At 46.1% G+C, this 25295-nt stretch overlaps 1 protein-coding gene and 1 long non-coding RNA gene across 3 annotated transcripts in view; one reads left to right on the top strand and one right to left on the bottom strand.

The window, feature by feature from the left end:
- The window catches only part of LOC135822836 (uncharacterized), a 40671-nt gene extending 15901 nt beyond the window's left edge, over positions 1–24770 (bottom strand). Inside the window, exons 1-2 of the long non-coding RNA XR_010554552.1 lie at positions 24614–24770; positions 16571–16686 (exon numbers count right to left, since the gene is read on the bottom strand). This is a non-coding gene — a long non-coding RNA (uncharacterized LOC135822836). The remainder of the gene's footprint in view (positions 1–16570; positions 16687–24613) is intronic.
- Positions 503–18093, top strand: LOC135822831 (ankyrin repeat and SOCS box protein 7-like). 2 transcript variants are annotated; one of them, XM_065335671.1, is made up of 7 exons: positions 504–874; positions 4323–4495; positions 5490–5612; positions 6106–6207; positions 9561–9674; positions 12394–12477; positions 16964–18093. In XM_065335671.1, the coding sequence occupies exons 2-7, from the start codon at positions 4325–4327 to the stop codon at positions 16967–16969; spliced, it is 600 nt and encodes a 199-aa protein (XP_065191743.1). In that variant the 5' UTR covers positions 504–874; positions 4323–4324; the 3' UTR covers positions 16970–18093. The 2 variants fall into 2 exon arrangements, with proteins under 2 accessions (XP_065191744.1, XP_065191743.1); XM_065335672.1 differs by lacking the exon at positions 5490–5612 and having other exon boundaries at positions 503–874.
- Positions 24771–25295: the final 525 nt, after the last annotated feature.

Genomic DNA, 25295 nt, shown 5'->3' with positions numbered 1-25295 from the left:
GTCGCGTTATTCTAATCATAATATACAGTGTAGGTTTTCACTAGGACCAACCCCCACACTGGGCCACAGACACCAGGTCTTCATTCCACCAATACATAAATAAGGACGCTGTGAGTTGCCTCGCTGTGAGTTGTCGACACTGTGAGTTGTCTTGGTTGTGAGTTGTCTTGACTGTGAGTTGACGACACTCTGAGTTGTCTCGCTGTGAGTTGTCGCGCTGCGAGCTGTCTCGCTGTGACCTGTCGTGTCGTAGAGCCCACTGCTGAGTGTCCGTACGAGACTATTGTACAGTCATTGACATTGTACATGACTACATAAATAATTTTGTACTCTGTAGCAGTCAAGTATTATTATTACTATGCATGAGCACAGATCTGCTCATGCATGCATGAATAAGGGAAATTATTTCCCCCCGTCAAATTTCAAGTGCATTTTTCTGCACTGCGCAGTCAACATGGTCAACGATGAAGTGACCCTTTTCTCGCTAGCGCGGGCTTCTGCACATAACATCGTTATTGCCAATATTGGATCGGCACGTACCGCTCTGTCGTCCATTTCGCACGGCACAGTCCACCATGGTCCACTGTTAGTTGTTGGTTTTCGTCTCCGTCCCTTTTCTCATTTTCTTGTAAACGTCTTCTACTGTAGTATTCTTGAACAGTCCCTACCTACCTTTGTTAGTCGTGCATTATCCTTTCCAGTCATTCTTACTCTGTCTATCAACTACTGACCCCGTCTGTAGTGGCTACAACGCTCTCTCAGTGAGTAACAAGTTCAGCATAACGCTCTCCTTCTCTCAACGACCTACATATTCCAGTCAGTCCATTCAGCCAACGTTTGAAGAAGATTATAAAAGGAACGGACAATTCACTCAGTAAGTAAATACATCATGTGTTTTAGGTCTATTTAAAATCCCCTGCAATGTAGCATTAGTATCACTGATATAGCACACTATGACTATGCCTACTCCAGAGCTAGGTCATCAGGCTGAGTGACACGGTTGAGAACTAGCGTGTGTGCACTTGCTTGGTAGAAACCAGCCAGGTACTGCACTGACCTGGTTGACATAAAGGGTTCATTGTGCTCCCGTTAGCGACTGGATCATTCCATTCACTCTCCTGTTCTTGCACTGTTACAAGTTCAGGGGTCGCACTTGTGTACTTAGACATCACAGCCATTTTTGATTCATCACGCACGCAGCACGTGCGCGTTAGGGTCGTGCATAGGTAGGGCTGAGTCGGGTAGCATTTTCTTCGGGTATCGGGTCCGGGTAGTACATCCAGGTTACAGGATGCAGCTTTGTTGACTTTTACCCTTTTACCCCCTGAGCTTTTAGCTCCACGGGTAGCACGGGTACCCGATCGGGTAATGTTTCCATGGTAAGACCACAATGCACACCGGCCCCTTCCCTTGCGCATTGGGTAGACATGCGTGAATTATTTGTACATGTGCACTGTACATGATGTCATCTGCGACCTAGGGCGTTTCGGGTACTATTCGGTACCCGACTACCCGAGGCCCTCACGGGTAGCACGGGTACCCGACTACCCGTGCACACCACTAGTCGTGCATGCAGCCAATCAAAGTTACGGAAATTTAATATTAATTCAAAATATTGCAATATTTGGGCGATTTGTAAAGGGTTCCTTGGCAGCCGTTTATCTAGCTACGGCGTCGAAAATCGCAGGGCTGCTTTGACGGCCAAGTACGCGGACATCTATCGAAAGAAATTTTGAAATCGGTCAAGTAGAAGGGAAATCTGTGTGTAGGGCTTTTTCTGAGCGTTGTCGCCCTGCTTTCCAGTACGCGTTGTCGCCCTGCTTTCCAGTACTAGTATTCTGACAGTAAATCTATGTCGTTGAGGAAAAATTGATTCGGTAGATTTACGGAGGAGATTCTAATAAAGAAAATGAGCCCTCGATCATAGAAATCGGAGAAGAGATGGCTGCCAAGGAACATTTTGAAGACTGCACTGACGGCCCGGCGCTAGCCGCTCGCGCGATCGCACAGTGTCAGAAAGTCCTTGGACTGCCTTCGAGTTTATTTGGTGCGCGGACGAGGTCAGAATGATCTGCCTGCTGCAACGCTATGCCCTGTGTCTTTGTTTTGGAACAATGTTCATGTACATTCATTGCTTTCTTTCTCCAACTCGGCAATGCCGCGTTGCTGGACCATGAAGACTCCAAGACCAACTCAAGCCGACACCGTGCGATTGTGATGTTTGTGTCACATGTATCATACAAGTGCAGTCCGTGCAGTACGAAAAGTACCGATACGAGTGACATAAAACAAGGAAACCATACCGTCAGTAAGTCCCGATAGGATCGCTTTCCGTAGCAGGTGTACTCGTTGCTGGAATACTCCTTGCGGATCGAAGCAACTTTGCAAACAGAACGTCTTCTTCCTGAGAAATATTCCACTCGCATGATTCCCACGGTCATTGTTCTGAGTATTGACACGCGAATTCAAAGCGGGAATACTTGCACGCAAGCATTAGACTTCCACTTACCAGTAAGTTTGCTGTTGTCACTTACAACTAAATGGAAGTCTATTTTGAAAGGAGAACGGGGAAAGAGAACATCGCCGTGTCAAAACAAGAACGGTGTCAGTGAAGAAGAAACTCTGTTCACAGAAATCTGCAGCTCTCGATCGTAGCTTTGTAGTGCTTGTACAGTTTGTGTATGCAAACAATGCATTGAGAACCACACACGTGATCCAAAAGAGCACGCGTCACGCACACAGTCAAAAGCAAGATGGCCGCGATGTCGAGAGCCGATCATGATCCCAAGTGCGACCCCTAAAGTTATCGTTCTGGCTATCCAGCTGTGGATCGTTTGGTAGCGGTTCATAACCTGTAGGTCAAAGTCCAAAGTTCAAACAGTGAGTTACTTCTTTGCTGCACCATCCGGTCAAGCAGCTGTGGACACGGCCCTACGGACTTCCACGCCACGGTTCTTCTTTACTCTTCACTGCTACTTGAAGACAACGTTCAAGGAAGACTTTCTTCAGCTCTTCCCTTTAGACTCGCCACTTGTAGTCGTGTTCGTCTATGAGAAGTTCAACGGTGACTTTATCCGTATGGCAAGTTAGAATAGACCATGTTCGGAACTCTCAATAGACAAGAGAAGTTCATCATGTTTCCTACACTTGGTGAGAAAGTAGAGAAAGGCAGATCGTTTTCAATGTCATCAACGTTACTCGAACAAGGAATGTAAGTAACAAATGGTGGCACTCCATCTCTTTCTTTTTGTTTACTTCCCATATTTTCGTTAGTAGTGTCGTGTCGTTGGTCTCCATCTTTGTCTTTGTCCCGTGTCACACCGCGACGGTCATTCAGGGACCTACTGATTGACCCGAGTCTTGTAGACGAAGTACTTTTCAGTTCTTTGTAACGAAGGTAGACCTGACAAGCAGGATGATGAATAGGTATTTCTAGTTGCGATCGACGATGGAGATGGTTCAAATATCAACCGTTTGCTGTTGTTACTGTTCGTGCTTGTCAAGTTGAAGTTGAAACTATTCCATTCGTTTTGTGTGGAGGACGTACCTTTCTTCGAGCTGGCGTTTTCTTCTTGCATGGTTGTCAACGATACAGAGTTGGTGTTGTTTGAGGTGGAGAGCAGTATTCTTTCGTCGATAGTTGTCGTAGGCAGTTGTAGTAATGAGGTGTAACATTTGTCTGTGGTTTCTGTGGTTTTGCTGAGACTGGTAAATTGCATTGTGTTGCAGTGTGTTGTGAAGATGTCCCCGTGATGTTGTTCATTGATCGTCTTCACCCTTTTCAGCTACTGACACAGTCACTGACTGACGTGGCTGCATGTGCGTGGATGTGGGGTCAAAGGTTGTTTCACTCTAAAATATGGCATTGGGTATGACGTCATAATGATTGTGTACGTGTGTGCGTACGCACCAGCGTAGATACAATTAGTATTGACACGTGAGATCAATCTTGTTTGGATCATTGTGTATGTCATAGTATGTGAGTACTTGTTGTCTGTCTGTGTGTCTGTCCATCTGTCTATCTGTGTGTCTCTGTCTATCTGTGTGTCTCTGTCTATCTGTGTGTCTGTCCGTCCATGTGTCCATCTGTCTGTGTGTCTGTCGATACATCCTTGTGTGACGGTCTGTTTGTCCATTGCTCCGTGTACTTGACTTGTATTATAATTATGTGTGTGTGTGTGTCTGTGTGTGTCTGTGTGTGTCTGTGTGTGTATGTGTGTGTGTGTATGTGTGTGTGTGTGTGTGTGTGTGTCTGTGTGTGTGTGTGTGTCTGTGTGTGTGTGTGTATCTGTCTGTGTTACGTACACATTGTCCCTGTACAGACATGTCCAGTCAAGAAGTCAAAGGGTTTGCTCGGGAGGTGCTGCGAGAAGATGCTACTACGGAAAGTCTTCAGGCTGCTGTGCCTCCTGAGCAGCCGCAATTGTCCTCCGCATCACGTAAAGTGACATGGATATCATCATCACACCCATGGACATACTGCTACTCAATGGGAGTAAGTAGAGTGTTGCTGTACAGTGTGTGTGTGGGGGGGGGGGGGGGGAGTTTTCTGTGACACCTGGTCTTCTCGTCTGTACCATTGTCAAGTGATTGTTGACCAGTGGGAATCGTTGATGTGACATAACTTTACAAGATATGCAATTGCTGTAAGCTTCTCTCAGGCTGGAATAAAGTTATGACAATTTGTCTGGTTTGGATCGCTGGCCTGATCGCTTACCTTTGAGGTCAATCAACAGGTTTCCTAACTCCTGATGGCATTGTACTGAAGAGTATCGTTGCTGTCATTGTTGTAATTGGGTCCGAAGAAGAGAGGTTTCTTACTCACTAACATAACTGACAACGGGAACAGGTAGGTTGGTGGAACGACTTTTATTAGAGACGGGATGACTAAGACCAGGACGAACGAAACGACTACATGGTGATTATTGAAGAGAGCGAGTTGAAGAGAGCGTATTGAAGAGAGAGAGAGAGAGTTGAAGAGAGAAGCAACGCAATATAAAGGGCCTGGGTAGCTATGGCAAACATGGGCGCGCAAGTAGCTACCCAGGCCAAATGAATAATGCATGAACTAATGAATATGAACTAATTACTTGTGGGCCTAACATACCGCCCTTACTTTAAGAAGAATCCCGCGTCCTCGCGGAGAAAAAAAAAGAAAGAAAAAAGAGAGAAAAAGATTAAAATTGACAGAGGGAGAAAAAAACACACACACACACACACACACATCCACACACACACACACACACACACACACACACACACACACACACACACACACACACACACACACTGCACGCGTTCACGGATCTCACAAAAGTGTTTACTAGTATCATGCATTACAGTTATTGTTCCTGTACTTCTCTAAGTCTAAAGATAAGAAACTAAATGTGACGAGGAACCTACTGATACTGATTGCATGGCTAAAAATAGCGTAGTTGCACTTCTGTATAATTGTCAAATCGGTTTTTCCTGTTTTGTATATCACACAGACAATGCTCATTCTTGTGATCTGCTGCGAGGGTTGGCGTCTTCGAGATGAAATCCTCTCCACTATTGTACACTACATATTTAGTGTACATAGTGTAGAGGTGAATGAGGAAGACGAAATTCGCGTAAGTTGTTGTGTTCTTGATTGTTACAAGACTCAGTACTGTTCGGTGTCATGGTTGTTTTGTGTGTCTGTCTGTTGGTCTGCCTGTCTGTCTGTCTATCAGTCTGTTTGTTTGTCTGACATTTTACTCCTGTGTTACTGTATACCTGCACTGTACCATGTATCTGTATGTCCACGTGCACCAAGTTTTGACGTCTTTGGGATGTACCACTGACTGTATGTCTGTCACGTGTGTATGTTTGTGTGTGTGTGTGTGTGTGTGTGTGTGTGTGTGTGTGTGGTGCGTGTGTGTGTGTGTGTGCGTGCATGTGTGTCTGTGTGTGCGTGTGTGTGTACACGCATGCGCACATGTGTGTGTGTCTGTGTGCGTGTGCGTGTACGTTTGTGTATTTGTGGGTGTGCACGCGTGTGTTTCTGTGTGTGTGTGTGTGTGTGTGTGTGTGTGTGTGTGTGTATGAGTGTGTGTGTGTGTATGTGTGTGTGTGTGTGTACAGCACAACTGGACACTACTGCACCACTGTGCATGGCGTGGAAAGGATCGACTAGCGAATATACTCATCGGACGAGGAGCTAATATCAATGTGCAGGACAGCTTGGTAAGAACTAGTGATAGTTTAGAGTCTGATTGTCTCAACTGAATTCTCAGTTTGTATGTTCCTACTACCTCCGACAAGCGAAACTTGGCGCGTTTAAAAAAAAATTTGTGTACCACAACTTCACAAGGCTGTGAGGTTTGTTCTACGACCTACTTGTAGCTCCATGCAACCTGGAGGAGGAAGCCAAGCGAAGAGCTGGCGAGTGGCACATGACTCAGACTTAGTCAGAGGCAGGCCAGTCTCTCTTGTACCAGCACAACAGTGCGCGCGTCATTCTGCGAAGGAGAATCGTAGTGCTTTCGCGTTTCAATGCAAAAACCAAGGAGTTCTCTCTCTCTTTCTCTCTTCACTTGATCACTCAGCCAGCACAGAGTCCATATGCCCATGCCAAACAATCCTGGCGTCTTTCAATAGCCTCCAGAGCGATGAGTCTCTGTTGGCTAAAGGAAATCGCCAGGAATTGCTGCAGGCAATTATTTTGGACTGTTGGCGAGAATACCCGGCAAAAAGAGTTGGAGTCCAGGCGCGGGTGGAGGTGTTGCACAGTTCTCACCACGTCAACCTGGATAGTGGCGGCGGAAATGACTACCCTCAAGCGTAGCGCAGTGGATTGCTCCCTCTTCGAAGCACGAGGGTAAAAGCTTGCCGCTGTCTGCAGCAAAGTGTGTGTGCGGATCTTTCGAACCTATGAATACACCCCCCTGCATGTTCAGAGTGAACTATTTTCTAGTATATTAAACATCCTCAACCCGCCACCACCATGCGCTCTTGGCCGAACTAATGCACGAAGCATAAACACACCAGCACAGCAAGGACACTTCCGTTGACAGATATTGTTTACGCCTCTAGACCGCTGCTTCTTTTCTTCGAGCTCATCGTTAGAGGAGGATAGTAGCAGGATACTAATGATGATATAATATTATAAGATGATAGACCGTTTATGGTCCGATATTGATGATTGAAGATCTAAGAAAGCAATGACAGTGATTGCGAAATGGATAATATTATCATGATTATATGCCAGTCTGGTAATGCGTTGTACTAGTGGACAGTATTGAAATCATCACTGCATTCGATGCAAATATTGGTATGCCTTTGGTTTCAGCATTGGAAAAAAAAGAGTAAGAGAACCTGGTTGATTTGGTTGCATCTGCGACTGGCTACCGGGTGTTGTGATCAGCAATGTTACCATGGGAGAAAATAGGAGCGCAAGGATCTGTTGGGTCTTGTTGTGCCGGTGCGAGAACCCTAAGTGCATGGCAAAATAGAACTGTTTCATCCACAATGCAGAATGTCTTGCGGTACATGGCATTGATGACTGAACATCTCGCCAGCTCGCCCAAATGGGGATCATGCCCAAACGGAGGAACAAGACATCTTTCCTGCTCAGCTAGTTATATACCGTGAAACGGATGATTAACTTGTGCCACGCATGCCAGCCTCTGTTCCATTCGGCCCAGGCTTAGACACGTCAATGCCAATAGCAGCTGAGCCTCCATTACATACTCATTGGCGGTTTACGGCCGCCTCCAACTGTATCCGCCGTCCCTCAGCTTCCGTCTTCGCAGATCTGTCGTGGCGCAGTACATTTTCTCGGCTAGGCTCAAAGAAGTCCCACAGAGCGGTCCAAACACCTGAAGGCAAACCAGTCAGAAACTGGAGCGGCTCAGAGTCTTTCTTTATGTTATTGTACGTAAGCTGTTTTTCGGCTTTCTTCACCCCATCGTCCAACTGCTCCACGAGACTCTGTACACGAGCTCTACTTGCTGCCAGCTCCTGATGCAGATGCTGCACTTCCACTACAGGACCAAACTGCACTAAGCCAGGTTCCTTTCCAACTCAAAATGCCGTTGCCTCTCAGCAAAATACTGGTTTGCGAGCATGGGGAGCTCGTGATGCAGACGCTGCACTTCCATGACCGAACTGCACTAGGCTCAGCAAATACTGTTTTGCGAACATGGGGAGCAGAGCGTCCAGACTCCACTCTCTTGTGAAAAGCAAACCTGGTACCGTAGGACAGCTGTTTGCTTTCCTGGACTCATCCTGCCCTTGTAGAGCTGGGCAAAACGATTTCGACTTCGGGATCGAAATGATCGCTGCAACTCAAATATTCAGAGTGGCCCTAAAACTACATCCTTCCTCACGGGGAATAGCCTGGATCCGCTTGCTCCAGGCCGCTGTGGCTCCACACGAGGAAAGGAGTGAAATGACTTGTTTGCTTCGTCCTCCTGTTCTGACAGTGAGGAACGCAGCAGCAATGATCCTGAGAAGGCATCCTGAAGTCGTAAAAAGGAAGACGTCTAAACAAAAACAAAGCAGCTCAAATCAAAAGTCCTTGTGGCATTTTTTGTAGACAGGCTTGCACTGCGTGTAGATTTCGCGTGCTCTGCACTTCGCATGCGAGAAGTCACGCACAGCCGAGGTGAGGTTGGTCGCGTGTGTGCAGCAGGATCCCACGCGACTGCGGAGTTGCCCCTTTGCTCGAACCCAGACAATAATAAAGGGATCGGTCTATTTCGAGCAATTTGAAGTAAAAAAACGAGCCAGGTTTCGCTTGTCGGAGGTAGTACTTGTCTGTCTGTATGTCTGTGAGACAATCATCCTGTACATTGGTTAACCATGTGTGTCTTTGTACATATCTATCCACGTGTGTCTGTACAGCTGTACGTATGTGTGTTGTGTGTGTGTGTGTGTGTGTGCGTGCGCGCGTGTGTGTCCCATATGGTGCAGTGGTATGTGCAGTCGATTTCCAATCGAGAGGTTGCGGGTTCAATTCCCGACGATTATGGTCGCACACGTCTTTCTTCTCTTTCTCAGACTCTTCCTGGCTTTTCTTTCATTCTCCTGGGTGGTTACCAACAGCCAGTGTATGCCGGAGTATGTGGTGTGGTGTGTGTGTAGGAAAAAAATGGAAAAACGAAAAATAGGGATTCACTGACCAGAAAAAGTCACTTCAAACAGCTGTGTGGTGGATACCAGGCTAAAAATAGTGGCGGTCAATTCATCAGCCTTGCAAGCTGTTGAATGGTGTAATCCCAGCACAAGTTGCTATGTCTATCATAGCTGTTCGCTATCATCGCTTCCACGATGGGCATGTCTGAGGTCTGAGGTGTGTGCGTATGTGCGTGCGTGTGTGTGTGTGTGTGTGCACATGTGTGTGTGCACATGTGTGTGTGTGTGTGCGCTTGTGTGTGTGTGTGTGTGTGTGTGTGTGTGTGTGTGTGTGTGTGTGTGTGTGTGTGTGTGTGTTGATGGGGTTGTTCTAGTTGTCCAGGTCTGTGTCGGTGTGTGGTTGTAGTAGTTAATGTAATGGTTGTATAGCAATACTCATCACATTCTCTCTTTCTCTACAGTACCGATGGACTCCACTTCACTATGCAGTCAACCATAACCGGATCAACGTTATCAAGGTGATACTGTCACATGACAGTGACGGTGTCACCTTGGATACCACACTGCGTGACAGGGTAAGTATTTGATTGTGTGTTGTTGTGAAGTGAACAGTTTCTACGCGTCCTTCTCACCTGTCCTGCCTCTCTCTCTCTCTCTCTCTCTCTCTCTCTCTCTCTCTCTCTCTCTCTCTCTCTCTCTCTCTCTCTCTCTCTCTCTCTCTCTCTCTCTCTCTCTCTCTCTCTCTCTCTCTCTCTCTCTCTCTCTCTCTCTCTGCCTATCTCTCTCTCATCCAACTACTAAAACTGATAGGCCATTCACACTACAAGATCATGCACCCGCTTTTTCTCGGTTTGAGTATACTGTTGTGCGACTGTGCAGCAGGGACATTCACACCAGCATTTGAAACCGGGTACGGGTGTGCGTTTTCACCGTGACTGACCAAGTTGTCTTGGGAGATAAAATGGCGCATGCCTGAGCATGGGCTATATATAGCGCTAGTCGGCTCATGAAAATTAATTTTGGATTAATTTTCATAAGATGAATTCACCAACAAGTCTTGTAAACGATGGGCCTTGTGCAGCTCTCGTCCCTTCTTCTTGAGGGAGTCGACATCGTTGTGTGCTTCTTTCATGGAGAAGAGTTTCGCGAGGCTGACTGCTTCCATGCTATTAATTATTCAGCAGACGTGTAGCTTTTTACTCCTTCGCACTTCTGGTCATTGATTTTATGAGTTGATTTCAGCAAGTCGGAATAAATTTTTATGAGCATACGCTCAGACTCGGGACTGAAAGTTCGGTTGGACATGGTCGTCGGTCGAAAGGAAAACAGGAAAAAACACAACCACTTGGTGACTGACACTGGTGCCAATACTTTAAATCGCAACCGAGAAAACGTACAGCCAGGGATGCCGAGGCCGTGGGACAGTTTGCGGGCTCACGTTTTCAAGGCTCCCGCCAAACCATGGTTAGGAATTCCAGGATCTGGCCGACTGGGTTCGAGGACTTTCTCCACGCGCTACACAGAAAAGTTTGGTCGCGCGATGACGGCTCATGCTAGGCGAGTGCGCTGGGATATCGTAAGTTCTGGAGGATTTTTGAAGTCACCAGTGGCTTCCTGAGGTTTTCAGCTGTCCAATGTGGGGTTTTTGATCGCCGTGCGGCGAAATGAGGCCATTGCAATCAGTCAAAGAAGAAATTGAAGGCGATTTTCAAGTCTAAAATGGCATCTTAGGGGATTCTTAAACCGATTTTCAGCTTCAGCACCCAAAAACCTTTCTGTATCACCCATGCCGGTGTTTTTCTCAAGGAAGGTAGAGCAGCGCAACAAAATTTGAGTGCGCCCAGTAGGACTAAAAGCACTTCCGACATGGCGATTTTTTCAAGTGCGAGGAAGAAGAGTAGATCTACACTAGAAACTAGGTGTTACCCCCAGCGCAGTCAGCTGATCGCGAGTATCAAGCAGCACGAAGACCAGGATTGCGCTGTGCCTAGTGAGCACGACGTAGTACACGATTCTGCACTATCTCCTGTTTGCGAGGAACAAGGAGAACAGGCGGCGGCTTGGATTTATGACTCGTGCGCTGGCGGAGAACAGTGAGATGCCGTCATTACCGATCGCACTGGTTGGTGTCGGAGCTGATGCAGTATCTCTCACCATGATCAGCCTGATCCCAGCTCCCATCGACAGCGTCTTCTGGATTTGGTTCGCAACTTGCAAGCTCTGCAGAGGACGGCATCGGCAGCATCAACATTGGCGTGTTTGTGACTTGCCGTCCTTGTCGGCAATGGCCAAAGCCGTGCTGGTGACTTGACGTCCTTGTCGGCCAAAGCCGTATGAAGAAGAGGGGTAGGTTCGCCAAATCGAACCGTGCATATGCCATCCGCTCAAGGCAAGGATAAGAGGCCGGCTGTAAACCAAATTTCATCTGATTCGTGTGAAAATGTATGTAGCAAGGTGGTGGCTATGCAGTAGTTTGACCATGTTTTGAGCCGATTTCCCATTTGATCGCCAGAGAAAAATACACCCATTTCGCCGTAGAAAAATGGCTATAACTTTCGAATGCCTGGACCGATTTTGATAAAATTGGTACCATTGGATATCTTATTAGCTGGGTGACATTGTCCAAAAACAAGCTAGCTTGAATTATGAATTTGAAATTTTGACTGGAATCCCTACCATGGTTTCCATGGCCGCCTACCGAGAAACCATGAAAACGTGACTTCTGGACCGTAGTGTGAATGGCCTATAAGTACCACAACTCTCCACTCCTCTCACCTCTTGTCAGAAACGTGTACCAGTTGTACAATACCGTACCCGATGACATCATGCGTACAATATCGCCACGTGGTCATATTCACTCTGTGGTCCGAATTTCGAAATCAGTGTGTGAAGGAGTAGACTGTTTGATGGTGGTTGTTGGAACAAGTGAGGAGTGAAGGGCTGTTGTTAATGTAACGAGTACACAGACGACATGGAGTTGTTCCTGATGTGGAGCAGACGTTGTGGACGTCTTCCTCTCGTCGTGGATATTTCGTTCCGTTAGAAATCTGTAAAAAAATATTCTAATTTGTCGAGGCATGAACTGGAGTTTTTCCTGTGAATGCATGGAGTAGCAATGTTGCTGAGGAAGGAGAGACTTGTTCTGTACATGTAAGTCGTCTTGTGGATAGACTGATTTCGTTTTGTTGTAGATTATGTCCTTGCCCTTCGTCAGTGTGTTTTCGTTTTTGTAAAATTCGAATTTTCACGAATATATTTTCTGTTGTCCCTGTGATGTGTTGTTGAGTTACTCAGGAAGGGAGAACAGCGTTGGACCTCGCCAGGCAACAGCAGCATGAGGGATTTGTGCAGTTGCTGGTGGAGCACGAGAGTGCGAAGGTATGTTGAATAGACTTGACTGTGAGTGACTGAATTTAGATGTACTGTGTGTATACAGTATTCATTACAGCGTGTCGTTCATTTGATTGGTTGAACTATGCAGTGATTAGGTGTCACGTGAGTCACGTGAGGTGCACCTACCACCACCATGTCCTACATTTGTACAGCTATCCATGAGATCAAGAGTACATAACCCCCCAGAGTGCGCAAGTTCACTTATCAGATCTGGGACGGCGAAATCCGTGTTGCACGTCATAATAATGACATCATAAGTAGGGGAAGTGTGGACGTGGTGCATCGCCGCGATGGAATGAGGCAAGTCTGACCCAAAAATGACGTACATCTCGGATTACACCGTCCCACAACCCCATTCCAGTTGCACACTCTGGGGGGGGGGTATGTACTCTTGATGAGATGTTTGGCACTATCACACCCCTCATGTTGCCGCTCACATTGTGAATATTTACACATGTTTTCCACCTGATTCTGCACTGCACATGCTGTACTGTTTAGTAATACTGTGCAAGGCAGAAACTATGAGTCTGTGGGCGCGTGAGTGGCTTGGATGGGTTTATTGAAATGTTAACCCTTTACCAGCCGCAGGATTTATATGTAAAAAACGGGGTCCACTAGATTGATAATAGAGACTAAACGGTAAATATTTTGTAATGACACCTTTACAGTTCTGGAAAGCTGGTAGTATTACCTTTCATATGAGACTAAAACTAAGCTGATAACATGTAGAAACGTTGCCATTCATGGTGACCAATAACTCGAGCAATGCGGCCGAATTAGCAAATTCGAGGACCATGACAATATGTACACTGTTCAGCTTCAGCTCATGCACCAGTTCATCTGTCAAGATTCAGACACCAGCAGAACCAGGTTGCTCTAGCGCTCATTTTTGGTGCATGTCACGCATGGGCTGTGCACTGGGGAATTCGCAAACACATACTTCAGCATGAAGTGCGTCACAGCCACACGCTTGAAATTTCAACTCCACCCGTTTGCTTGACCTCGAGCTTCGGCGCTTGAGTATTTTACGTTGCTCTATATCGAATGATACATCGTTAGAAAGCTGCGTTTAATAGCTTTCCAATAAGCCTTCATATGTTGAATTTGAAGTAGGCAGACCGAAGTTATAGCTGTTTGTACACTGCTCTATGCTCGTTTGTAGCATGAAATGCGCCACAGTCACACGCTTGAAATTTCAACTTCAACCTGTTTCCTGGACTTGGAGCTTCGGCGCTTGAGTATATTTTACTTCGCGCTATATCGAATGAAACATTGTTGGAAAGCTGCGTTCAATAGCTTTCCAATGAGCCGTCATTTGTTGAATTTGAAGTAGCCGATTTTCTCGAAAAAAAATATGTGCAGCACACGGTTTTATCGATGGTAGGTGATTCCGTAGGTTTTCAGCAGTAGTTTGCGATTATTCCGACCGCGGTGCGGCAAAAGACCATGGTTTACAGAGCGAAAAAGGAATGCGTCGAATTCGACGCACTCGCACTATGTACGGCTGGTAAAGCCTTACGTGAGTCACGTGAGGTGCACCTACCACCACCATGTCCTACATTTGTATAGCTATTCATGAGATCAAGATTACATAACAACCCCCCCCCCCCCCCACCAGAGTGCGCAAGTTCACTTATCAGATCTGGGACTGCGAAATCCGTTTTGCACGTCATAATAATGACATCATAAGTAGAGGAAGTGTGGACGTGGTGCACCGCCGCGATGGAATGAGGCAAGTCTGACCCAAAAATGACGTACATCTCGGATTACACCGTCCCACAACCCTATTACAGTTGCACACTCTGGGAGGGGGGGGGGGGAGGGTATGTACTCTTGATGAGATGTTTGGCACCATCACAACCCTCATGTTGCCGTTCACATTGTGAATATTTACACATGTTTTCCACCTGATTCTGCACTGCACATGCTGTACTGTTTAGTAATACTGTGCAAGGCAGAAACTATGAGTCTGTGGGCGCGTGAGTGGCTTGGATGGGTTTATTGAAATGCGCTATGGGCTTGATAACAAGCTATTAATTAACCCTTTCAGTGCCAAGGGGGTCAGAAAAAGTGTTGAGCTGGACTCAAATTTTTCATAGCTCAGCTGTATATCCACGGATCTTTACAAACGATGGCTCTCTGGAAAGATATAAAGGTCAGGCAGACCATTGTGAAGAGAAAATGCGGCGAGAATAGTCTTCCTAGGAAGGGCGCCTGAGCGATGTCCATTTTCTGCATTCTGGCGACGTCTATCCTCACGGACACAAACCGATGTGATAAGTGGATAGCCAAGGTCTTCCTGGAGACGTTGAGTGCTCGTTTGTAACTCTCCTGTGTGTAGAAGTGGAGATACGAAAATATTTGTACACACATACTCATTCTGGGCGACTAAAGTCGCCCATGGCACTGAGAGGGTTAACAGGGAGAGAAATTTGAAGAGAGTAGTTCGGTTACCACACCCATTCCCACAGCACTGCAAACCGAACCGATTCCTTTTACGTACAACGTTTCGTCACAATTGCCATCGTCAGATATGAAGAATTGTTGGTTTCAAGACGGCGAAACAGAGACTCGCAATGAAGGTCCAGTACCCATCGCATGTTTTGCACATGCATTGCATGGACGAATAACTCCCCCATGGAACAGAGCAGATGTGAGAGTTGCACACTCTTGTTTATGTACACTTGATGAGATGTCTATCACTATTGTTGAGTCACAAAAGGACTCACCATCCCAGACACAAAGGAACAACTGGGGACAGGTACTAGTAGTGGGAAGACATTTATCATAGACGGAGAGACGGAGAGAAAGAGGAACTAAACGACTACATTGTGAAAGAGAGAGAGATTCGAAGAGAGTTGAGAGAGAGATTTGAAGAGACGCGACGCAATATATAGGGCCTGGGTAGCTATGGCAAACATCAGTGCGCAAGTAGCTACCCAGGCCAACGGAACGAAAGGTGAGAATGACGTAGTACGGGCGGAGGTACCTAACACTATTACACTCTCATGTAGATGTTTTTGTTGTCACTAGTGACACATGTTGACCGTGAACATGTTTTTCACCCGATACTGCACTACAAACACTGGTGTTTATAGGCCATTCACACGACGTCCAAACTCACTTTTATCGTACCGTTTCCAAGGATATTTACTCGGATAAACTTGCATTGCTTGAACAAAGGAAATTTTTTAATTCGACTTGAAGCGCAGCAGTCAGCTGGGGAATGTGAGGGCCATCGCTCTGGACAAGCCTACATGGAGAAATCTGGCCGACAATCCATGGTCTGGCGTCACAGGTCATCAGTGCGCCGTGTTAATAAATTATCTTGATAATGGAATTTGATCATAGGAGATAGGACAGAAGCGGAACGTATAATTATACCCACATAATTATATTATTACGCGTGCTGTGGTTTTATTATTATTATTATTATTCAACGCAATAAATAGAGTAAGCTGCACACTCAGTACAAACACCATTAGCAAAAATTGTTTTCATGTAAATAAAGAAGCTTGTTCCTAAACGTTTTCGTTTACGGTCCACGCAGTTCGAGTGATGAGGCTTTGTACTTGTGCACTGTACACCGTACTGTACTGTGCAGTCGTCTTGAAATTTTCTCGATTCTCCCATTACACCCATTCATTTGTGTTTATAGTGATAGTCCGAAATTGGTGCACTTCAAATCATTATCCCTAGGTAATGGTTGGGCGGAATTGAATACTATTTGCGCATTTCCTAAATGCTGTACTCTGGAGAATTGATTAAGACTAAAATCGGAGCATTTGGAGCGAGTTTGAAAATTGACTGAAGTCACTATTGCCATAAGCAAATTTACACATACGCTCAGCGTCACGCATGCTGGTTCAGTACCCCCGAGTGCTGAAACGATAATATCGATTACTCGTTACTTACTTGATAAGAAATAGATCGAGCGGTTATTTCGATTTTATCGGCTAAACGAATAGAATGGTATTTACGCTCGGTACGGGATTCCCCCCTTTTTTGGGGGGGGGGGGGGTTGAAAAAAGCGTGCTAGACTGACAAGATCATGCAAGAAAACCCTAATTGCACTCACCTGAGCTTCAGAGCTTCAGCTGTTCAAGTCGTGTCGGTTGTGCTAACATCCGACTAAACGTGTTCTCTCAGTAAAAGGAAGTACCTTGTTGGAGTGTGCAACCATCGAGCCACAATCTGGTCAACCAATAAAACAGACAATAAAACAGAAAATGGGAGTGAAGAAGAGTGTCAAATGAAACCTTCTTTCCTTCTAAAATGTTCTCACCCGCCTCCCCCCCCCCCCCCCCCCTCGTCTCTGCCTGTCTTTTTATTGCAGAATACCATATCTGTCGACTTGCTGGTGTGTCTGCATACTCTTACCCTCCCTGCTCTCTCTCTCTCTCTCTCTCTCTCTCTCTCTCTCTCTCTCTCTCTCTCTCTCTCTCTCTCTTGTTGTTTGTCCTTGGTACAGTGTTGAAACATGGTGAGGCGTCATCTTGAAGCTGCCCTGCTCACCTGCCCAGCGGTGGCCTCTATTCGTTCCTGGCTTAGCTGTCAACTGTCTACATTCTACTGGTAGTGAGTCGCTCGACAGCTGAACACCTCAAGCATCTGAAGACCCCCGCACTTGGCAGAGTATGGTCTGGTGGTCAATGTCAGCAAGTGTGTCTTGATGCAACCCTCCGTGACATTCCTGGGTCACAATGTCAAAGCCACTGCCGGCGGCGGCATTGAGACACTGGCAGAGGAAGTCAAGGCTATGGTGGACTACCCTCTCCAGACACTCACTCTGCTCTCTACCTCGCTTTCTAGGTTTGGTTAATCTCTACCGACGCTTCATCCCGGATTGTGCATGCGTTCTTCAGCCGCTCGCGGATTTGTTAGCAGGCCCTCAATCTCCCACAAACCTTTGTCGCGAACGTCGCGATGAAATACATGAAAATGAATTCTGAATAACTAATTTGTATTTTGCATTACATGACGATGATTAACATTAGTGTTTTCGTATATACCATGACAATGATTGTACTCTCTTACTCTCTTACATTGTGGCTGATTCCACGCTTGGGTTAGCAGAATTCTGGTTCCCTATCTTCATTTCTAATGATTGACTCCATTTCACTTCAAAGTAGCTTCGAAGGTAGTCTTCGTTTCTCTAGTCTTTGCATTTCGTTCTGAAACAAATTCTTCGTTATGTTTTCATACCGTGAGTAGTCTCGCGCTCTTGATTTGTTTTGCTCACGCATGACTTTCCTTTCTGTTCTTTTTGTTATGCATGACCATGATGACGTATTGGTATGATGTATATGTGTACGTGACCACTTGACCACGTGACTATGTGTTCACTAACTACAGAGTCTGCAGACTGTAGCCTAGTGTAGGCTAGTGCACTTTAGCCATTTGCTCTCCTTGCTGTTACTTCTTCTCCGTTTCTATTTTGTCGCTGCGCTAGTTCCTTTTTCCACCATTCCACGCCAATGAAAGTCGTGGTCGCCAATTAAATGCATGATCTTTGTGCGCAGCTGCCTGTGGATGCAGCTGCCCTGTTTCCGTTCCATTTGGATTTAGATTGAGAAAGAAACTTTCCAAATCATAAATGAAGAAACGTTGTTTGTAAATTAATAGCTAGGTTCCAGGGTACGATTTTCCATGCCCAAATCCATATGGACAATACGGATTTTTTCGAAGCGTACTTCATACGATTTTTCGGCACGGACAATACATGTGGACTGGCTTTCAAAATTAAAAATTAAATTAAATACCTCCCGTCCGCCCCGATTTCTCAGAAAAATCTGACGATAATCAATATTATTTTGCATGGCCTTAATGTGGGGCTTTGAATAAAACAAGTCGAGAAAAAATATAAACATCACTGTCTAAGAAAAGAATTCGGGTGGACACACCCATTCCCATAGCGCTGCATATCACATCCGAACCAGTTCCGTTATTTTACAACGTTTCGGCACTTGGCCATCATCAGGTAATAACAATGAATACCGTGGAAGCCACACAAGAGCAGTATATACGCAGAGTGTAGCGCCAAAAAAGATGCGAATTATGTCACCTAGTATGACAGAGAGAGAGAAAAAGGCGCAATTAGCACATCACGGAGGAGAAGCAGCAAAAGGTAGCGCGCATTGTGCTCTGTGAATGGCGTTGCACAGAGTGTAGCGCCAAAAAATAAAATGATGCCAGTTATGTCACCTCTATACAGAGGGGGGGGGGAGAGAGAGAAGGTGCAACTGTGCACATCACGGAGAAGAAGAGCGCGCCGTTGTGCTCTACGAAGTGAGGGTACATGCCAAATAATTATGGTGTTAATTCTAGCACAGGATCTAGGAGGGGAGCACGGAGCCCCATGAGTCAATGCACTATGAGGTTAAAACTTCCATGCCAAACTGTTACCACCAGGGACGCGACGAGGCATCAGGAATAGAATGGTTTTGAGTGACCCGCCTCATATTATAATTATTCAGTGATATTGAAGTAGCAGCAGGGGAAGCTGAGAAAATTCACAACAAATCCCATCCGGTGCTTATGTTCACATGGGGCTTGGCATCACGAATCTCAATCGCCTCGCGCAGTTTTCGACGGGCTCGATCAGGCTCTCTTCCTATTACTTCAACTGCAGAGAATGCACTTTGCCCATAGTTAAGCTTACATCCAGGGTGAGTGGTGCGAAAATGTTGGCCCCATGGCTTGTCGAGTTCCTGGCGTCTTGCCTCACCATTATGTTCTTCCAGGCGAGTTTCCAGAAAGCGGCCAGTCTCACCAACATATTGTTCCGGACATTCTTTGCACTTCAGCTGATATACAACATTCTTCTGCATACATACATCCTGTCCCCCGGATATACACGAGATACATGGCCCCTTTGGGCGACCTCTCTTTTTCGGTTGTAGCGGATTTGCAGCCTTGACACATAGAGGAGGAACGAGGGCGGAGCGACACAATGTGCGCCAAGTATCAACTTCACATATGAGCTCAGCGAGGTGAGTGGCTCCATAAATTATATGGATATCACAATTATGATCCAGGAAGGCAAGCTGGCATACAAGCTGTACCAGAAGGCATGTGCTAGTGGTCTACTCATTGATTATACTTCGGCAGTTCCCCACCATATCAAATTGGCAGTTGCTTCGTCACAATTCCTAAGAGCTCAGAGGCTCTCATCGAATACCAGAATGCGTGCAGAAAGTGAAGCGATGGTTCATGAGCAATTAAGATTGAACAATTACCCAGAGAAAATCATTGAAGAGGCACGCACTGCCTCCATAAGGCCAAAGCGTCGTCGCCATGCCAACCCATGCTGCGCATTTCTAAAGCTTCCATATAAGTCAGATAAAGTACATCAAGCAGTGAATAAAGCAATCAGAAAGTATAAAATTCCGGTTAGAGTCGTATATGAGCACACTGGTAGCCTGAGGCGCACATTGTGTCGCTCCGCCCTCGTTCCTCCTCTATGTGTCAAGGCTGCAAATCCGCTACAACCGAAAAAGAGAGGTCGCCCAAAGGGGCCATGTATCTCGTGTATATCCGGGGGACAGGATGTATGTATGCAGAAGAATGTTGTATATCAGCTGAAGTGCAAAGAATGTCCGGAACAATATGTTGGTGAGACTGGCCGCTTTCTGGAAACTCGCCTGGAAGAACATAATGGTGAGGCAAGACGCCAGGAACTCGACAAGCCATGGGGCCAACATTTTCGCACCACTCACCCTGGATGTAAGCTTAACTATGGGCAAAGTGCATTCTCTGCAGTTGAAGTAATAGGAAGAGAGCCTGATCGAGCCCGTCGAAAACTGCGCGAGGCGATTGAGATTCGTGATGCCAAGCCCCATGTGAACATAAGCACCGGATGGGATTTGTTGTGAATTTTCTCAGCTTCCCCTGCTGCTACTTCAATATCACTGAATAATTATAATATGAGGCGGGTCACTCAAAACCATTCTATTCCTGATGCCTCGTCGCGTCCCTGGTGGTAACAGTTTGGCATGGAAGTTTTAACCTCATAGTGCATTGACTCATGGGGCTCCGTGCTCCCCTCCTAGATCCTGTGCTAGAATTAACACCATAATTATTTGGCATGTACCCTCACTTCGTAGAGCACAACGGCGCGCTCTTCTTCTCCGTGATGTGCACAGTTGCACCTTCTCTCTCTCCCCCCCCTCTGTATAGAGGTGACATAACTGGCATCATTTTATTTTTTGGCGCTACACTCTGTGCAACGCCATTCACAGAGCACAATGCGCGCTACCTTTTGCTGCTTCTCCTCCGTGATGTGCTAGTTGCGCCTTTTTCTCTCTCTCTGTCATACTAGGTGACATAATTCGCATCTTTTTTGGCGCTACACTCTGCGTATATACTGCTCTTGTGTGGCTTCCACGGTATTCATTGTTATTACCTGATGATGGCCAAGTGCCGAAACGTTGTAAAATAACGGAACTGGTTCGGATGTGATATGCAGCGCTATGGGAATGGGTGTGTCCACCCGAATTCTTTTCACAGATGAAGCTGCAGGAAGCCTCAGCCCTTCTTCAAACTGTCTAAGAAAGTGGTGGAATTTAGCCCAATTTACCCTCACGATAGATGCATTCAAGACTTCTATGGCGTGCTACAATGGTTACCAGGTATAACCACGAGGAGGTGCCCACCAATTGTACCCAGAGCCTAGTTTTGCGGTGCCAGTTACCCGCCGCTCAGACCCCCAAATTTGTTACACTTTCTCCTCCGTGGAGAGAGTTGGTGGGACTTTGCATGGGTGCTGAAATCAGCCGGTAATGCAGCATTTAATCAGGAGTGGGAGCTCAACCCCACTCCCACTGTACCATACCCATACCTTTGAAAGTGTCTGCTCGTCAGATCCGCTCATCAAGAACTTACCACCCGGGGGAAACAATCGATTACCATTCTTTGCTGGGCTGGTGAGAATTAACGGATGATCGAAATTCCGGACCTTGTAGCACTTGAAATTGTTTTCGCGGTATGCTTCATCACGGTAATTTCCAAGAGCAATTCTTTCATGGTATATCTCAAAGGGAGTGGTTGCAAGAGGCCCACCGCCGATGACTCCCGGCGCGTACCGGCGATATGTGAACCAACCCTAAAGCACGATTCTTTCAAATATTAGAAATTAACTCGGATACTGAGCCAGTAAATACAATTGAAATAGAAGAAATCACATGGAAACGAGCTATGCAATAACTATCCACGACCATAACAAGATAATAAGTAGTCAGAAAGTGCGATAACAGGGCACAAAACTGACAGGCTACTGAGACATTCCACGACCTGAGGACTTGTTGGTTTGCCCACTGGAGATGTGTTAAAGCCAGGCCTCAGGTCGTTGAATGGGTTAGCTCACTGGTGATATGTTAGAGCTAGACCTCAGGTCTTTGAATGTCTCAGTAGCCTATCAGTTTTGTGCCCTGTTATCGCACTTTCTGACTCAAATCTCTTTAAAAAATTGACGGAAGAATATCTGGTTTTTGCTTTCAACTCGAATTTTTGGTTGTATGTATGTATGTACAACAGTATGTATGTATGTATGTATGTATGTATGTATGTATGTATGTATGTATGTATGTATGTATGTATGTATGTATGTATGTACTCAATCTGCGGACAGCATGCTGTTTCGTTCTTTTTGAACTCATCAGCGCAGCACAGAGAAAATGAGGCCGAACCTGAAAGCAATGGAAATAAAAATTTCCGATCAGGCCCGAACGTACCTTGCCAGAGTGCTCAAACTGACAAGTCAGTGAGCTCTGCATGTATGTATGTATGTATGTATGTATGTATGTACACTGTTGTGAATTCCAGCAGAAATCCAAGAGAGCTCGATACCTGGAAGGTAGAGCCGTGACACACTAGTCAGAACAACAGATGGCTTGATCAGTCACAACTTAAAGTTTCATGCCATCTCAGGCACTCATCAGGTGATATCCTCTGCCGCCTTGTCACCATCATCATCTTTGCACCGCGGAACTCACTAGCTAGGCCAGCTCAGTTTTATCACCTTTATCACATTCACCTTTATCCTTTATCACCTTAGTACCGCGATCCTTACTGGCTATGACACTGAATCGGATATGAGTTGATAGCGCCCCTAGCGCTTTCTGTTATCCTTGTCCCGCCATACTGGGCTTTAAATAGTGGGTTATTTTTTCTTGATGTTCATATCACCTGATGAGTGCCTGAGATGGCATGAAACTTTAAGTTGTGACTGATCAAGCCATCTGTTGTTCTGACTAGTATGTATGTATGTATGTATGTATGTATGTATGTATGTATGTATGTATGTATGTATGTATGTATGTATGCATAACCCATAACCATTCAGGTCGTACGGTCGCCATGTGTGCCATAAGGCAACAGCGTCCAAAAGAACAGAAAGAAAGAAAGAAAACGGAGCATCAGCAAATCGAATATTCGAATGAAATTCGAGAATCGTCACGAAAAGCACTCAATCAGTCGAAACTAGGGCTTTGTTCGACTGAAAAATGCCCGCAAACAGAAAATACTTTTCGAATACTTTTCGAATGCTCCGCGCGTGCTCTAGTACACGGCGCACTACGAGTACTCATTCTTGCGCATGTAGCTACTAGTTCTTACTAAAGTACTAGTCCGGACTTCTTGTCAATCTTGACGCTTTCCTCTCTCTCGAACTGTGAAAAGTTTTATCAAGTGTGCATTTTGTTTCATTTCAAGTATCCTGGAATCATGGCTTTGTCACCAACTACCAGCCCCGGTATGCCTCCTGCTCCCAGTACTGCAGTAGCCCTGCTGGCGTTGTCTCGGCATCTGCGTCTATGGTGAGTTCCCCGCAGGGAGAGGGCAACTCAAAGTGTGCCAAATATTTGAGGGTCGACCTTACCATGGATCTCATTCTGCTGAGGCAGTGTAGGGCCCACCCTCACCTATTCGTCCGCGGGTCTCCTGATATGCAAGGGATAGCGGAGGAGCTCGGCCGAGATCCGCCTTTTCAAGGGGTCTCCAAGAGAGATCCTATCGCCAATAGCCTGAATCGGATGAAGCATCCGCCGCTTCGCGTCATCCCCAAAGGCAATGAGAAACAACAGCAACTCCGTTCATTGCACATCTCAAAATCCCAGTCCTCAACTGCTCAAGCTAAAAAAAACTCGATTCGAAAATACTGGACTGCGCTACATGCTGAACCTCTTTTTCATTCGAATTTTCTCTCTGATTTTCTTTTTGCCATTCGAATAATCAAATCGAAAATTCGATTTGCTGATGCTCCGTAAAGAAAGAAAAAGAAAACTAAAAAAAACTTACTACACTGCCTATACTGGCTATACCTATCACGATCAGCATGCAGCAACGAAAGAGAGGATTGTACAAAACACTCTCTCTCTCTCTCTCTCTCTCTCTCTCTCTCTCTCTCTCTCTCTCTCTCTCTCGTCGTGTGTCTCATGTGTCTCTCTTCTCTGCCTACGACACCGAAACGTTTCATAGGGCTGCGACTATCGACTTGACCTTGGCGATGCCCATCTTCTCTCCCAGGCCAACAACCTACTGGGAGCTGAAATCTCCATCCTTTTTACCGGTTTGGGTTTTATTATGCTCTAAAAATGGTATTCACACTCGGGATACATATGGTAAATCTTGGTGTTTTGCCCCCTTGAACATTTTGCTCTTTTGCGAACTTTTAGCAACAATCAACAGTTGGCATTGCGTTAGTTTTGAACAAATTGTCAATGCATGATGCCCATGATTATGACTTGGTAGCTTTATGGTAGAGTATGGTATTACTTGAACAGAAATTTGACATGCCTATATTTACTGTGAAGAAGAGGTTGGTGTGACTTTGGCGATAATTGAATAATTGTTTCTTGCTCCCTACGTGGGAGCTCGCGCTATTCCTGCCGACTTAAATTCTCACTTGACTGACTCACGACTGCCATCCAGAGCACACGAAAAGTCCACCGAACATTCCACTCGGCAAACCTGCCAGAAAGCACCACTCCCTGCTCAATACACAGTGTTTCGGGGAATTCACCCCTCATCAGTTGTGCTTGAGTAGGCTAAGGATATTCTGCCTAAAGAGTACCACTTCTATAGTGCTCTTCAGGCACAAACATAACCAAAGGTACAAACTTACAGCGACGCTCCGTTTCTAGCGCGACAAACACCTCGTGAGCACCAGATAGCAGCGTGAGTCAGTGTCGCTCATGGATGTGCTGAACAAACGCTGAGGACCGTTGGCCATTCACAACGCTGTTCCCTCCACACCATCTAATTCGCAAGCCCGCGCTTGGGACAACAATGTGAAGAAGAGATTGGTGCGACTTCGGCGATAATTAGGGAATTTTGTGTGGCTCCCTACGTAAAAATAGAGGATCCGCACTCAAATCTTACAGTTTTTCAGTGAAATTCGGGGAAAGAATCGGCGGTGAAAATATAGCTTTGTCGAAATGTACTCGCCGAATGTGTTATTCGGCGCAAAAATCAAGCTGCGAAACAGCACAGTCGCGAAATGTCATTCGATGAATTGACCACCTCGAAATGTCACGCGACGAAATGTCAATCGCCTAACTGACCGGATACCCGTGGGAGCTTGCGCTATTCCTGCCGACTTGAATTCTCACTTGACTGACTCACGACTGCCATCCAGAGCACACGCGAAGTCTATCTTTACTACCATCAACAACTGGGCACTGGGCTGAAAGAATGTGCACAGCTTCGAGAATCCTTGCAGACTTGGCCACATGCACTTTCCCTGCTGAGCCATCTGCTTGCCAGATGGCTCTCTTGCCTTGCTGGCTGACCGGTAGTCATCCCGC

This window comes from Sycon ciliatum, chromosome 8 (genome assembly GCF_964019385.1).
Source record: "Sycon ciliatum chromosome 8, ocSycCili1.1, whole genome shotgun sequence".
Classification (NCBI taxonomy): domain Eukaryota; kingdom Metazoa; phylum Porifera; class Calcarea; order Leucosolenida; family Sycettidae; genus Sycon; species Sycon ciliatum.
The sequence above is the reverse complement of the archived record's forward strand: the minus strand, read 5'-3'. Positions and strand labels throughout refer to the sequence as shown.